The sequence below is a fragment of the Brachionichthys hirsutus genome, unplaced genomic scaffold, assembly GCF_040956055.1.
Source record: "Brachionichthys hirsutus isolate HB-005 unplaced genomic scaffold, CSIRO-AGI_Bhir_v1 contig_939, whole genome shotgun sequence".
Taxonomy (NCBI): Eukaryota; Metazoa; Chordata; class Actinopteri; order Lophiiformes; family Brachionichthyidae; genus Brachionichthys; species Brachionichthys hirsutus.
In genome coordinates, this window is record NW_027180321.1 from 532,688 (window position 1) to 548,451 (window position 15,764).

The 15,764-nt window shown below is 45.9% G+C and overlaps 4 protein-coding genes across 4 annotated transcripts; 3 read left to right on the top strand and 1 right to left on the bottom strand.

The window, feature by feature from the left end:
* Positions 1–5,813, top strand: LOC137912686 (protein unc-45 homolog A-like). The gene is made up of 19 exons (XM_068756819.1): positions 1–24; positions 135–327; positions 585–760; positions 855–944; positions 1,098–1,265; positions 1,418–1,586; positions 1,697–1,867; positions 2,113–2,284; positions 2,419–2,719; positions 2,810–2,904; positions 3,040–3,181; positions 3,353–3,493; positions 3,823–3,950; positions 4,038–4,104; positions 4,211–4,324; positions 4,419–4,534; positions 4,783–4,900; positions 4,985–5,140; positions 5,241–5,813. Exons 1-19 carry the CDS (start codon positions 1–3, stop codon positions 5,514–5,516), a joined length of 2,817 nt encoding a protein of 938 aa, XP_068612920.1. The 3' UTR covers positions 5,517–5,813.
* A 262-nt stretch (positions 5,814–6,075) lies between these two features.
* Positions 6,076–8,088, top strand: LOC137912682 (RCC1 domain-containing protein 1-like). Its single transcript, XM_068756816.1, has 8 exons — positions 6,076–6,265; positions 6,378–6,572; positions 6,647–6,812; positions 7,059–7,180; positions 7,263–7,375; positions 7,495–7,621; positions 7,696–7,725; positions 7,848–8,088. Exons 1-8 carry the CDS (start codon positions 6,076–6,078, stop codon positions 7,997–7,999), a joined length of 1,095 nt encoding a protein of 364 aa, XP_068612917.1. The 3' UTR covers positions 8,000–8,088.
* A 49-nt stretch (positions 8,089–8,137) lies between these two features.
* Positions 8,138–9,834, bottom strand: LOC137912683 (calcium and integrin-binding protein 1-like). The gene is made up of 7 exons (XM_068756817.1): positions 9,671–9,834; positions 9,303–9,337; positions 9,098–9,197; positions 8,812–8,965; positions 8,611–8,729; positions 8,404–8,492; positions 8,138–8,316 (listed from the first exon to the last, which is right to left on the bottom strand). Exons 1-7 carry the CDS (start codon positions 9,719–9,721, stop codon positions 8,295–8,297), a joined length of 570 nt encoding a protein of 189 aa, XP_068612918.1. The 5' UTR covers positions 9,722–9,834; the 3' UTR covers positions 8,138–8,294.
* Positions 9,835–10,309: 475 nt separating this feature from the next.
* LOC137912690 (protein adenylyltransferase SelO-1, mitochondrial-like) lies at positions 10,310–15,606 on the top strand. Its single transcript, XM_068756824.1, has 9 exons — positions 10,310–10,889; positions 11,002–11,205; positions 11,288–11,465; positions 11,970–12,100; positions 12,280–12,557; positions 13,139–13,307; positions 13,766–13,951; positions 14,146–14,302; positions 14,525–15,606. The coding sequence occupies exons 1-9, from the start codon at positions 10,336–10,338 to the stop codon at positions 14,747–14,749; spliced, it is 2,082 nt and encodes a 693-aa protein (XP_068612925.1). The 5' UTR covers positions 10,310–10,335; the 3' UTR covers positions 14,750–15,606.
* Positions 15,607–15,764: the final 158 nt, after the last annotated feature.

A 15,764-nucleotide genomic window follows, 5' to 3' on the forward strand; every position in this document is an offset into this window, starting at 1 on the left:
ATGAGCATCAATGATAAAGAAAAGGTAATGTGACGCTGCGTAATTTAGCCATTTGCGATTAGCCGATTGCATTCAGATAACTTTACTGCCTTGTTAAATACCCCCCCCCCCCCCCCCCCCCCCCTTTATCTCAGGACCCTGCAGCCCTGAAGGAGGAGGGCAACACCCTGTTTAAGGCAGGAGACACGCAGGGAGCTGTCCGCTGCTACACTAAAGCTTTAAAGCTATGCGACGGACAAGCAGAGAGCGCCGTTCTGTACCGCAACCGCTCTGCATGCTATCTAAAGCTGGAGGAATACAGCAAGGCAGAGGCTGATGCCACCGCAGGTGAGATAAACTAAATCTATCCATTGATTTTCTGTGGCAGGTTCAGGTTTAGGTCTGAGGGCTGCTAAAATAAGTCATTTGAAAATAGTCAGAGCTTCCCACAGTGTATAATTAGAAAAACACATGCACACATAGGGTGGAGGAAACTATTTACAGTTACTTTAGGTTCTAATTGTTTGATCTGATACACTGACTTTGGAGTAAGATGTGTGGAGAGCCTGATCCTGAATGTGTTCTCTTTATCTTCCGCCCTTCAGCTCTCGATAATGACCCGGGTGATGTGAAAGCCAGGTTCAGGAGAGCACAGGCATTTCTGAAACTGGCTCGTCTTGACCAGGCCTTTCTGGATGCTCAGAGATGTGCACAGCTGGAGCCCAAAAACAAAGCCTTCCAGGATCTGCTCAGACAGCTGGGAGCACAGATCCAACAAAAGGTGGGCATATTTTGTTTTCAATGTTGATTGCATGTTATTTGATTTGACTTGGAAGTTGTTGCTAACTAGTGCTTTCTCTCTCTTCATTGCCTAGTCAATGCAACTAAAATCCACAGATGCTCGTGTACAGCAAATGTTCTCCGTCCTCTTAGATGCGTCTGCGAAAGACGTTGATCGACAAAAGGTTGGCATGTAATGACAACAAATTGCTGATGTACATATTTCACATGAATGCTATTCTCTGCATTGATTGTATCTTTAGCAAGCTGGCCTGAATTTTATTTTTCCTGCAAAGTCGTACTGCACTAAAATAATGGGGCCTGTTGTGAAATTCCAGGCTGCTCAGAACCTCGTGGTGTTATCTCGAGAAGACGCGGGAGCCGAACGGATCTTCCGTAACGATGGCGTGAAGCTGATTCAGAAACTTCTTCAGTCAATGCAGGAGGAAGTGGTCCTTTCTGCCCTGAGGACCCTGGTTGGGTTGTGCACTGGGCATCAGTCCAGAGTAAGTTTGACCTTCTCATTCATTGCCAAGTCTTCTGTATTGAAGCTTATCGGCAGATGTTCGCGTGTGTCTCTTCCTTCTGTCAGAAGGCTATTCCCTGTTGTCGTTTGGCGAACTGCTTTTTATTCCTGACGCCCCCTGTTTATTCCCAGACTATGGCGATAGTGAATGAGTTGGGAATGGGCCAGCTGTGTGCGGTGATGGGATCCGTAGCTTCCGGCGTGTCTCTGGCTGCCTGCCACCTGCTGCAGGTAATGTTCGAGGCGCTGACGGAGGGCATGAAAAGAGAAATCAGGGGGAAAGATGAAGCCATACTTCCTGGTGAGTTTTGACTGCGCTTCCTGACTGTGTTTCAGACGGCTTCAATAACATGTACGTCAGATTTCTATTCTGTGCTTTCAGTAATAATTGAATGCATAAATTTGACACAGAACCCTCCATGGAGCTCCGCTCAATGTTGCACCACCTTTTGGAAATGTTGCCAGCATTTGACGTGTCGGGGCCGGGTAGAGACGGCGCCATCAACCTCCTGGTCAAACAAGTTCCCCGCAAGTCTTTGAAAAACCCAGATAACTCCCTTACATTATGGGTGATAGACCAAGGTATGAAACACACCCGCAGATAAAGTAATATCTTCCACATTCTTGTGCTTTTATGTTTTATAAAGCAGACAGAAATATACAGACAAACATGGATCTGTATCAGTTTTCCATTATAGACATACACATTTTCTGTTTTCTAAATTCAGAAGAAATTCACCTCTGGCTTTAGCTGTTCCAATTCCGTTTCAGTCTATCACCAATTTTGTCTCTCACTGCGATTAATGACATTTTTGTCCTCCCTGTAGGACTGAAGAAAATCCTGGAGGTGGCTGGGACGGTTCCTGAGCTCTCAGAGGGACCACCGCTTACAGACAACTCCCATATGAGCTGCTCCGTCTTGCTTGGCAAACTCTATGATGACCTGAAGAGTGACAAAGAGAGGGAGAACTTTAGCAAACTTTGTGAAGAATATGTGCGGTGAGTTAACAACCAAATGTTTTCCTCTTTCTGTCACCTGACCTGCAAAAACTGAAAATGAACGTAAAAAGAGAAACAGACCATCATTCAAAAGTGACGGTCTCACTAATTTTTCCAAATGTTTTTCTGGGTAGGCAACACTTTAGCCAATCTGGCATTGGTCCAAAACTGCGAGCCATTCAAACAGTATCGGTGCTCCTCCAAGGACCAAGTGAGGTGGGAAACAGAACTCTGGAGATGTCAGGCCTGATTGATGCGGTGATATCCCTCTGTGCCTCCGGGGATATAACTCACCAGCAGGTAGCCGTGGAGGCTGTCATTCACGCCGCAGGCAAAGCCAAGAGGGCGTCCTTCATAACAGCCAATGGCGTGTCCCTTCTGAAGGACCTGTATAAAAAGAGTGAAAATGACAGGATACGTGTGCGAGCCCTGGTGGTAAGTGCTGCATCAAAAAGCAGTTCGTTTATTCCAGGCAGTAGTGGGAAATGACTGGAACCGCCATGGTGTCTTGTGCTTCTTGCACAGGGCTTGTGCAAGCTTGGATCAGCAGGAGGGACTGATTTCAGCATGAAGCAGTTTGCAGAGGGATCCACGCTAAAACTTGCCAAGCAGTGCAGGAAGTACGTTTGCCTGTGTGTGTGTGTACAGTATTGGTGTTGAATAAGATAAATGTGTGATCCTTGTTGCTCCATTATAATAAAATCATGTTGGATTTATTTTATTTTATATAAAAAGCTAGTCGCTTTGTCTTTTAGGTGGCTCTGTAATGAGTCTATGCCCCCAGCCTCTCGCCGGTGGTCGGCGGAAGGACTTGCCTACCTCACCTTCGATGCCGATGTGAAGGAGGACTTGGCGGAAGACAAAAACGCTCTCCTGGCCATGTGTGAGCTAGCAAAGGTTTGAGTGATGACTGTCTGTGATTGTAAGGTTTCATCCTTAATGACTATTGTGTATATTTTGAAAGTCTGGGACCACCATAAAATCAGACACGCGTAGAATATCTTATGTATGCATAAGGACCAATCTAAGGATGGCTTTAACAACCATCTTTCCTTCGCCTGCCTGCAGTCTGAGGATAAGACGGTGCTCTTTGCTGTGGGCTCCACGTTAGTGAATTGCACCAACAGCTATGATGTGGAGAAACCAGACCCTCAGATGGTGGAGCTGGCAAAGTATGCAAAGCAGCATGTGCCCGAGGAGCACCCAAAGGTAACATTTAAAATATGCTATTTTATTTAGCCGGGCAAGTTGATTAAGAATTAGTTCTCTTTTGCAATAAAGACCTGGAAGAGGGACAAAGAGAGAGAAAAAAAAACACTATAAAGACCTGGACCTAAGTTGCACATTTTTAGTGGTGGAAAGAAGTGGGAGAGACACAGAAAGCCCTCAGATTGGATTTGAACCTCCGACCTTCTTGCTGTGAGTCAACGGCGCTATCCACTGCGCCACCGTGCTGCTAGACTCGCGAACCACACACACACAGTATTCCTTTATGATTGGCTGTTTTATGCGAGCGTGTCTTTCTTGTCACGTGTCAGGACGCACCTTCCTATGTGGAGAAAAGACTGAAGAAGCTACTGGAGGCTGGTGTGGTGTCTGCATTGGTGTGTATGGTCAAGCAGGAGAGTCCTGCTCTCACCGAGGCTTGTAGGGAGTGTATCGCCAGGTAGGCCCGTGGTAGTCAGTTTCCCCACTCATTTTTTCCTCTCTAAATACTTTTCTTTTTTTATCTTAATGCCATTTCTTTCGGCAGGGTCTTTTTGGCCTTAGTGGACCGGCAGGAAGACAGAGGCACAGTGGTGGCACAGGGTGGAGGAAAGGTAGAGCACCCACGTAAATAAACTTAGTTTAGCTTGGAAGCTCCCAAAAAATACTTTGACTTTGAGTTGTTTTTACGTGATTAATGTCGAGTATTCTCCTACACAGGCTTTAATTCCTCTGGCGTCTGACAACACAGATGTAGGTAAAATCAAAGCAGCACAAGCCCTGGCAAAAATAGCCATCACATCAAACCCAGAAATTGCATTTCCAGGAGAAAGGGTGAGAAGAATGTCCTCGAAACAATTCTTCAAAATAAAAATAAAAAATGAGAAGAACTTTTCCTATTTAATCTTGCCTCGCTTTTTGTCGTCAGATCTATGAGGTAGTACGCCCCCTTGTCAGTCTTCTCAGCCTTGAATGCACCCTGCTGCAGAACTTTGAAGCACTTATGGCTCTTACCAACCTGGCCGGCATCAGTGAGAGACTCAGGTTGGCCACTGGGGAGCGTCTCTCCTCGAAAAAAAAAATAATATGTGCATGTACAAAACACCCAGTTAATTAGCAGAGAACAGACAAACCAGACTTTAATTGTTTTTGATGTATTTCTGTTCATTGGGAAGTCTGAAAACAAAGACGATTTTAAAAGGGTAGTTAGTTAGTTGCTTTTTTTTTGCTTTATAACATGACATTTTGCATCGGATTTTAAAGTGGCTGCTTGTGTTGATGTTGCTCGACAGACAAAAGATCATAAAGGAGAAGGCAGTGCCAAAAATTGAAGGCTATATGTTTGAAGAACACGAACTGGTCAGAGCTTCTGCCACAGAATGCATGTGCAATTTGGTTTTAAGCACAGAGGTGAGCTACATCATTCTATATTGCGTTATTGCATAAATGTCTTGAAAAGTTGAAGTATGGTTGTGTGTTTTGGCCCTTCCCCAGGTGCAAAAGCTGTATCTGGCCACAGGGACCGATCGTCTGAAGCTGCTTGTGCTCTACAGTGGAGAGGAGGATGAGAGGCTGCGGAGAGCTGCTGCAGGAACTCTGGCCATGCTGACTGCAGAACAGCCTGAGCTCTGCACCCGCATCCCTGGGACAGTACGCACACATCCACACTTTGAGCACTATCGCATACGGCAATGATGCATTTTTCTATTTTAGCTGAAATAATTTCCTGTTTTTCCCCCTCTCCTCTCAGACGACCCACTGGCTAGAGATTATGCAGGCTCTGTTGCTCAGCGAAATATCAGACCTGCGCCATCGCGGAGTGATCATAGTTCAGAACATGATGCGGGCGGAGAAGGGTCTGGCTGAAATGCTCGTGGAGAGCGAAGCGCTGGAGATCCTGTCTGTCTTGGCGAAGGGAGGAGAAGGGACGCCGGGAGCTGTTTCTAAGGCGGCTCAGACGTGTCTGGACCAGGCTGTGGGGTACGGAATCATCAAGACCAGGGAGGGCAAGGAAAGTGAACCCTGAAAAAAGTGCCTCTTGACAATGTTTAAGAGCATTGAACCAGCAGGAAGTCAGATTGTAGAAGCCGATGTGGAAATTATGACTGAAGCGAACGTTAGGAAGAAAGATGAAATCCAGTTGACGCGCAACAAAGAGTTTTTGTGATTTACTTTTTCATTGATTGTACTTTTTGTATGTTTATGCATCTCTTGGCAGGCAACGTACATTCAGCTTGGATATTAATGAGGCTATACTTTATGCATTCTTCACTAAAGATTGTCATTCCATGATATTATGTCTATTCCACAAAACGGCTCTATTTTGCATTTGTTAAAGTGAAAGCATTTTATTCACGCGTTCGTTTTAAATGTGTATTTTAAATCCCTATTATCACGACGTTCCTACTCTACTTGTTTGTCATCTGGTTTTGTTTTTGTGTTCACTTTGACTAAAAACAAATAAAACCGGTGACGTCGATCCTTGTGGAGTGACGCTGTTGCGCATGCGCGATGTAGCTCTACATCAAATGTCAACACTTTGCGGATACCCGCGTTGGACGGCTTAAACCGCGTGGCCGTGAGAAATGCGGTGGTTTGGGTTCGGTTTTAATGCGTTTGGACAGATAGTTGCAGAGGAGAAATTAAAAAAAGGAGCTTCGAGCGACGATGTCCGAGAAGTGAAAGTAGCTAGCCCGACAGAGCTAGCTAGCTGCTGCTCGGAGAGCCATAAAATCAGCGCAAGCTGGAGTCGGAGAGCGTCTTTGCATTTGGATGGTAAGCCTAGCAGAGGAAACCGCTCTGGCACGCACGCACGCACGCACACACACACACACACACACGTGTCTGTGATATAAATAGAGGTTGTAATGCCGCTCCGCCCTGGCAGGGGTCGGCTGCGTGTGCCTGGCAGGCTTCGGAGCAGAGCGCTGCGCCTTCGTGAACCAGATCCGCGGCTGCACCGACGCCTGCGTCGCCGAATCCCGCTTGATCCTCGCTTTCCCAGACCGGATTGAGTCCTGGGATCTCCAGGGAGAAGAAAAGACGCCCCCGCGGATCTCCGAGAGAAAGCCCGGGCGCCTTGGTAACGCGTATTAAAACGTCCTCGAGTTTGTGATCACCGACTATAAACTAGTCTTTTTGTTGTGCTGCTTTCAGGCCCTCCTTTGAATCTCCCGCTGGTCCCTGGAGGCTACTTCGCAGCCAAGCCGCCCTTCCACCGCCTCTTAGCGCCGCAGCTGGCCGCCAAGAGGCTGTCGCTGAGCGCGGAGCATGCGGTCCTGCTCACGGCCGCTGGAGCCGTGTACACCTGGGGAATAGGCAGGTAGAGCCAGGACCTGCACCCCGTTTATTTATTAATCAATCAATCAATCAAAATCTTTATTTGCAGACACAATGGTCCAATTAAAAAGCACACATAACATTTACAACATTTACAACGTTTACATAGTAAACACATTAATCCTATAATAACATCAGGTACCAATGACACCAAATACCTGAGTTAAACTTCACATGTCCCAGGCATGCATTTGTCTTTTCTGTGTGCATTTGTTGTTGTTTTTGCCAGCCATGGTCAGTTGGGACATGGAGGCCTGACCTCTGAGGAGGAGCCCAGAGTCGTGGAGGCTCTCTGGGGGATGCCCATGAGCTGTGTAGCCACAGGAGGCTGGCACTCTGCCTGCATTAGTGGTACGCTCCACACGACATGTTAGGCGGTGAAGCATCTTGTTGTCCTCCATTGGGTTAAAGCTTTTACGATCCCTTTCTGTAGATGGAGGCGACCTTTATGTGTGGGGCTGGAATGAAAGCGGTCAGCTTGGGCTTCCGTCACGAGGACTGAGGAAAGCGCCACGGCAACAATATCGCCAACAAGCAGGTGAAACTGTTTTCTATTGAGGCGATTTTTTTTTTAGTGACTTTGTATAAATGTATACGTGTCGCATCGTTTACCGCCCTGAACAGGTCAACCGCGCAAAGACGCCGGCGCACGTCCTCCTGAAGAGCCACGAGGGGAGGATCACGATGAGGTGTTCCTATCGATCCAGGCCTTCCCAGCTCTGCTGGACGTCGCTCCCTCATGTGAAATCAGGACCGTCGGCTGCGGCTCCCGCCACACAGCCGCAGTAACGAGTAAGAAGCATCGCCCATTGTTTTTTTCCTTCGCAAGTCTACAGCATTGTCACTGTTCTCTGGTCTCATTCCAGCAACAGGCCATCTCTACACCTGGGGCTGGGGTATGTTCGGATCGGATGCGATGGTTTTTGCATTTTTGTACCATTTCAAATAAATGATCTATTTTAAAGCAACACTTTAAATATGCTTCATTTGAGCCATTCCTTCCCGTTTATCATTGCAGGCGAGTACGGCCAGCTTGGAAACCGGACGTTGACCAGTACCGACGAGCCTCAGCGTGTGGCGTTCTTCCAGCAGCAGCAGCTGCGTGTCGTTGATGTCGTGTGTGGGGCGTGGAACACTTTTGCCGCTGTCGTCAAGGAGGAAGTAACTTAGTGCCACGTAATCCTTTTTATAAATGTGGACACTGTACTTTGGACGTGTGTATTATCACAGACGAGACTTTGAAATAAATGTATTTTATAATGCACACAAATTCTCATCTCTGTATAAAAAAGAAACATTGTGAATGAGTAGTTTCTCATAAATATTTTAATTTGTGTGAAGGGTAATTTTAAGCCATACAAAGACATTGAAAACCACAGGGAAATATAATTTAAGGCAAACATCTAAATAAAGATGAAACGCATGAGAATTAAAGGGCGAGGCATTTCCACAGCACGTTAGGTCGTCACAGCACAATCTTGAAAGAGCTACGGAGACATCAAGACATGAGAGAAACAGTTGAAGTAAAAAAAAAAAGAAGAAATTACGAGTAAATAACGAACTTGAATTCTCACCTAATGAAATCCGGCGACCGTGATATGACGTGTTGAAACTCTGAGAGGTTCACCGTTCCATCCTTGTCAATATCTGACTCTTCAAGAATCTAAAGTAAAGACCGATAAGCTCATTGACACACGGGCGTACCAAACTGCATCCACAGGCGGTTTTAACCGATGAGCTTTTCAACTCTTTTAAGAGGAGACATCTCTGGGTGAACTCACGTTGCTGATGAGCTGTCTCATTTCTTCCGTTGTTAGTCTCGTGTCATCCGTCTCTCCGGTCAGGCAGTTTACCAGCTTCTCCAGATCGCCACAGTTCAGAGTTCCATCCTCGTCAAAGTCTGAAAACACCAACATGCTCAAGACGGGCTGATGGACTTACACGCACTATTAATAGCAGCTAACTTGTAAAAATGTATTCACCAAATATACGGAAGGCATAATGGGACTTTATCTCAAGGGTCGCCGAGTCGCTGAAGGCACTCAAGAGATCCAGAAAGTCCTCAAATGTGAGGCTTCCGTCTTTGCTTTCGGATGTCGAGAATACATGACAGATTCTTTGCCTGAAAGGGTTGGACTGATTGGAAAAGTGCAAGGATCAGGATATGTTATCAATGCTGGAGGCTTTTTCATAAAAATACACAAACACAGAACAATCTGCACAAAATACCAGATTTCTTCTGATTCACGTGGGGGAAAAAAACATCACCTTCAACTCTGGCAGATCGAGAAACCTCTCCATGGAAATTCTGATATTTGGAAGTTCTTTCTCATCTTTAGTGAGAAGTTCAGCAAATCGTTTGTGAGCTCTGAAGAAGCAAATATCATGTAAAAAAAAAAGCAGTGTTTTATGGTTTTACATACTTCAAAAACAAGTTTTATATTTATAATATCGCATGCAAATAATAACTCACAGCAGAATTTCTTGTTTGGTCAAGAATGTCAGCTCCTTCAAAGGAAATAATCATTAGAACAACAATCAGAAAACGTTCTCCACGCTACTTTCTACAATTTTAAGACATTTTCAATTAGTGGCATTAGCAATAATCACTATCTATTTCAATTTGTATAATGAAAAAAGTAAATGAAGCAGCCAATATGTATTGTTAATGGATAATAGTAATAAAGATCACTAACAAATCCAACTGTACTTGTAATACCTGTTTTAGCCTTTAAAGTTTATGCTAACAGCTATGACGTCGTTGCCAGTACTACTGCCCTCAACTTTAGCCGCTCGGTGAATCCTGATTATCTTTGCTCGGACTCTGCTTTGGACACGTACTTGGTATTCTGAGAGCAAATCCTTCCCGAGGTGACTTGCCGTAGTTCCCATTTTGTTTCGCTTCCGATGAAACAGACTTTTAGAGTCGATTTCTGCTTAACTACGAGGTTACTGCTTTGCCTTGCATCGCTTGCTTCCGGACTCGCGCTGCTGCATTCACTGCCCTGCTATTAGCAGCGGATTCCCCCCCCGCTGTGGCGCAGATAAATGGATCCCATCGTGACAAAAAAAAAAAGTATTTTGAAAGTCTTTCATGTCAGATAAAAAAAAACTGCTTTACTTAACTCTTGTTTTTTTTTTAAAGATGTTTGTCCTAGTATGTCAGATCAAACTTTGCAAGGATTCCTGCAGTACAGAACGGAAGTCTCTACCGACACAACCGAATATGGAGCAGAGTCAAGTCGTTTTATTATATTAAAATGATATATGGATCTGCACACTTAAAACAATGATAAGTTATAATCACATAATGAGGTTAATATAATTTTTGCAGCCCTTATTTTGACATTTAATTCAGCGAAGTATTTCCAGTCGGACTAATAATACTGTTACACCACCCGTCTGGTGGTAAACATCCGCTGTAGGATACAGGATTATGAAAGCATGACAGGCTAGCACAGTCAAACTGCGCCACTGGAGAGAAGCTGACGGATGGCTTTAGTTGGATGGCTTGTTTAGGTCCTCGGCTGGGACCGTCACGCAACTTTCTTCCCGCTGTGTCCGTGATCAGACTCCTCGGTTCGGTCGGGATGGATAATATGGGTCTAGCAACGAGTCGTTCCTCGTTGGAGAGGCTCGAGTTCGACAATGTCGCCCTCCAGAAACTCCCCCTGGATCCGTGCGACGTCCCAGGAGTGCGGCAGGTGAAAGGAGCGTGTTTCTCCAGGGTGAAGCCGCAGCCGATAACCAATCCCCGGTTCGTGTGTGTGTCGCACGAAGCTCTGGCACTGTTGGGGCTGGACGGGGATGAGGTAATGAACGACCCGCTTGGGCCGGGATATCTTAGCGGGTCCGCAGCTATGCCTGGCTCCGAGCCCGCCGCCCATTGCTACTGCGGGCACCAGTTCGGCCACTTCGCCGGCCAGCTCGGCGACGGAGCGGCCTGCTACCTCGGGGAGGTGAAGGTGCCGCCCGGACAACATCCCGAACTGCTGCGAGAAAACCCGAGCGGCCGGTGGGAGATCCAGGTGAAGGGAGCGGGGCTGACTCCTTACTCCAGGTAGAAGGGAGAATAATAGTATTAAGTATACTACAAATAAAAATACAAATACCCAAACGCTTCTCTCGACAGTTGAATTTGCATGATCTATGTGGACTAATTCTGTCTGCAGACAAGCTGATGGCCGTAAGGTCCTGCGCTCCAGCATACGAGAGTTCCTTTGCAGCGAGGTGATGTTCTTCCTGGGTGTTCCCACCACCAGAGCTGGCTCCCTGGTGACTTCTGACAGCAGGGTTGTACGAGATGTGTATTACAGTGGGCACCCTCGCCATGAGAGATGCTCCGTGGTCCTCCGCATCGCCCCCACCTTCCTCAGGTGAGCCACGGTGTCGCCTTCTTTGATCCGCCTCAGTAATCGTGCGCTTCGCGTTGCTTGACTCGTGGGTCGCTCTGAGCAGGTTCGGGTCCTTTGAGATCTTCAAGCAGGCAGACGAGCTCACGGGCCGTCAGGGTCCCAGCTACGGTCGCGGCGAGATCCGAGGTCAGATGATGGATTATGTCATTGAGATGTTTTACCCAGAAATTCAGCGGACGTACCCAGATCGGGTGGAGAGGAACGTGGCTTTCTTCAGAGAGGTGAGGGCACGTGGAGCGATGCTCTGCTGCCACGGCAACGCACAAATGTCAGCCAAGTGAAAGTTAATCAAGCAGCCAATTTCAGATGAAGAACATATTGATCTTATCTAGTTAAAATGCATTAGCTGGTTCACTGTCTGTGTGCCGCTCGGTACGGTAATCCCTTCCCGGACCGTAGCAATCGTACAACAAATCAATGTTCCCCTTATGAAATAACAGGAAACAATTTCATCAATTTCCCCCCTTTAAAAACACTCAAATCAACGCTAAAAACAATGGAAAAAGTGTTTTTACTTGCGATATAGATACACACATAAAATAATATAATACATTATATACATTATAATATAAAATGTGGTTTTATAAAATATATACATTAACCTTGACATTTTCCTTTTATAATTAATTAATGTGTGTTTATTTTCAGATGAAGATTTCTTTTGGGAAACGCATTAAACCAGCCAAATGCTAAATGTCTGCTTCTCCTTCTCCCTCTGTCTGCAGGTGATGCTCCGTACAGCTCGACTCGTGGCTCTTTGGCAGTGTGTGGGTTTTTGCCACGGCGTTCTCAACACAGACAACATGAGCATCCTGGGACTCACACTGGACTACGGTCCATACGGCTTCATGGACAGGTTGGGTGCAAGTGCCGTCATAGATCCAGTCTTCATTTTGTTGATCCTTAGCATATAAGGCAAATGAGTGTTATTTAGCTGCCGTGGACGCAGTAATTAAGGCGATAATACACGGTTATGTGTTTATGAAGTCCTCATTCTCTTCAAACAATGAGAACAGCTTTCTTTCTACTGCTCAGATTTGACCCAGACTTCATTTGCAATGCCTCCGACAACAACGGCCGATACTCTTACCAGGCTCAGCCAGCCATCTGCCGGTGGAACCTGGTGAAGCTGGCCGAGGCTCTTGCTCCAGAGGTGCCTCCCGAGCGGGCTGCGGCCGTCATGGATGAGTACCTGGACCTGTATAACGGGTTTTACCTCGAGAACATGAGGAAGAAGCTGGGCTTGCTAAAGCAGAGCGAGCCCGAGGATGAGATCCTGGTCACCGAGCTGCTGCGCACGATGCACGATGCAGGTGGGATGGGATGGGAGGGCTTTTTTTTATTTTTATTACACCATTGTGTAGCCGGAGAGAGCATTTCATTTTGTGACAAGACTTCAAACAGGTATCAAACAGGAAGAATACTTGGCCTATCGCAGGGGATTCTGCGCTGTTTGTGCCTGAAGATGTGTTTTTGTAATTGTAAATAAAACCATAACATGAAATGGAAGGAGGAAAAAACCCATTTGGGGTACGCGGCAGATTCTATAAATGAACTTTCAGCGCTGCGTCACTGACTTTCATTGTGAATCTATATTTAATATTAATTTAATATTTTATTCTGAAACATTTGGCCTCGCCACTCTCTTCAGAGCACTCGGCAGGATTAGCTTGCAAAATAACAAAATACATTTATCGCCAATGATTGTGATATTTTGTGCCTGGAAAATTTCACATTGTAAGTTGATATTTATTATTATTATTGATGTAAATATTTGAGCACATTTAGGAATAAATGTCTTTGCTTGCCCTGAGGGGAACCGATGGATCGCTGCTTTTTGGTCGAGGATGGTTTACCTATTGGAGCTATTTCTGCCCCCCCCCCTGAACTGAAGGTGCTGACTTCACCAACACCTTCCGCATCTTGAGTCAGATTTCTTCTCCCACCGAGGAAGAAAGTGCGGCAGAAGAGGACCATGTCAAGAAAGCCACAGACCTCTTCCTGGAGCAGTGCGCCTCTTTAGAGGAACTCAAGGCTGCCAACCAACCTACCATGGATCCACGGTGAGACTGCAAGCTATGTTTGGTCTATTTCATATCGTTACGGCAAGTTAAATATAAAATAACATTTTGGTTGCGTCGCAGCAACAGGGATACATTTTTCAATCCAGATTAAACAGATGTTTCATTTCAAATTCAAACATCCAATGAAACTTGAATGTAAGTTAAGGATGGACTTTCTATCGGAGCAATTTCAGAATAGTTTTCAATTTAAAATTACATGCGTGAAACTGATTAGAAGAAGTAGTTGATTAGTGTAGACTTTAAAAGTGAGGAATTCAGAGTAAAATGGTAAAGGCAGCTAGAAGAATCTCATCACCTGGATATGTCTTACTGCAGCCAAGTATTTTGAGGGTTGCGATCTGTGTTTGGGTAATTGGGAAAAAAAACTACCTTGAAAATAAAGGGATTCAGATTGCATTTTGTTTTTAACAGTTCTGATTTCCATCGTCTTTTGACAGAGAGCTGGCGATGCTGCTCTCCATGGCGCAGAGCAACCCAGCTCTGTTCCAGATGATCTCAGACCGGGCGACAATCGCGAGGCAGTTGGACCGAATCAGCAAACTGAAAGATCTGATGGAGACCAGCCAGGAGGCGCTGAAAGCCAAACATGCTGAGGAGTGGAGTTCCTGGATCACAAGTTATAGGTGAGGTTCGGATGGGAATAACAAGGTGTATAGAGAGAGGGGGCAGTGTCGACCGGATACGTGACTGTGTCTGGAGGATGGTGATGGGTGAAGTGTGACTGATAAAGGGGGTGGATAGAAAGGAAAAGGGAGGAACCGGGGCGTTGGTCCGTCGCTGTAGCTAAAGAGTGTTTTTTATGTTATCACTGCTGCAGGAAGCGTCTGGCTCGCGAGCTGGAAGGGCAGAGTGACGTGCAGGCCCTGCAGGAGGAGAGGGTGAGGGTGATGAACAGCACCAATCCCCGGGTAATACTCAGGAACTACATTGCCCAGAATGCAATTGAGGCCGCCGAGGATGGAGACTTCTCTGAGGTCAGTCTTGGATCCGCCGCGATGCCCTTGAGATTGTAAAAAGCTCATCGACACCCTCTCGTGTCACTTTAGACTGTTTGTTTGACCTTAGTAGAAAATGATTTGCATTTTACAGAAGTGGTTAAAAAGCAGCTAAATTCTACTCGGCTCACTTCAGCGCCCCTGCAGTGTTCTACTTTCAGGGTGTGTTAGCATGTTCTCACTTTCCTTTCTGCGCTGCAGGTCCAGCGAGTCCTCAAGGTTCTGGAGAAGCCTTTCTCCTCGCAGCCTGGCCTCGAGTTTCCCGCGTGGGTCGGCGGAGGTGAGACTCCCAGGCTTGGAGAGAGGGATGAAGGAGAGGAGCGCCAGCAAGAGGCACCATCTGCATCTGGAGCCAGAGGTCCTGTTCCTTATGACAGCAAGCCTCCGGCCTGGGCTACTAAAATGAGTGTCACATGATCTTCGTAAATAACTTCCTTGAATGCTTGATTAGCCTGCCAAGAGTAACGAGAGAGTTTCGGATCCTCGCCATCTGTCTCTCGCCTCACGCCTCTCTTTGGTCGGCAGCATCAAGGAAATGAGCCAGAGGGTTGACACCCCCAGAGGCTACCGAGCTGAACCTCGGCAGACGGAGCCTGAGCTGCTTGTGAGACGATCGACTTTAATTTGAGCAATTTGGTTACATTTTGAAAGAAACTTGCTCCTTGTCTGTCTGTCTGGTGTTCGGTCAGCTATTAATGACGAGTCAGACAACAAGTCACACAATGACCTGTCTGACTCTGACAAAACATGGGGTGTCACCCGAATATATACCAAATAGTGTGTGTGTGTGTGTGCAAAAGAGAAATGTTGATGTTTGGGGATGTTAGTGGGTGAAAGCATAGATCCGTGCAGCAAAAATAAACACGCACAATATATCCTAATATATATTCTCTTATAGACAATCTTGTTGGTTTTTAGTACTGTCATAGTAGCTCTTTACTTAATGAGCTGTTTTTGTTCTGTAGCTTGAGCACTCGTCATTAAAAACGGGAGTCAAGCTGCTCTTCAAACTTTCTTGCCCATTGTGCCACAAAATGTGACGTTATCAGTTGTGGATAAATTCATTAAGACCTTCATTAACCGTTTGGAACTGTGCTACCGCAGGACTGATCCACAAACCGCTGGTTTGAACCGATCCGGCTTTGATCCGTTATTAATACAGATCGGTTTAAATGAAACCATTTAAACTGGTAGGAAACAGATGGCGTGTGTTTCAAAATGAATACAGTAAAATGTTGTTGGGCTCTCGAGTTGCCTGAATAATAAACTGACCCGTCAATAGACTTTGTGTTCTTTTTATTGACGACCAATCACATCTTTTTGTCTTTGAATTTGATAGAAGCAAAAATAAATTTTCATGTTTATGTGCATTTTCCACAGACCGAGTCCTCGCAGAGTATTTATTTAATACCACGCTTTCTTTACACGCCTTTCATGGACG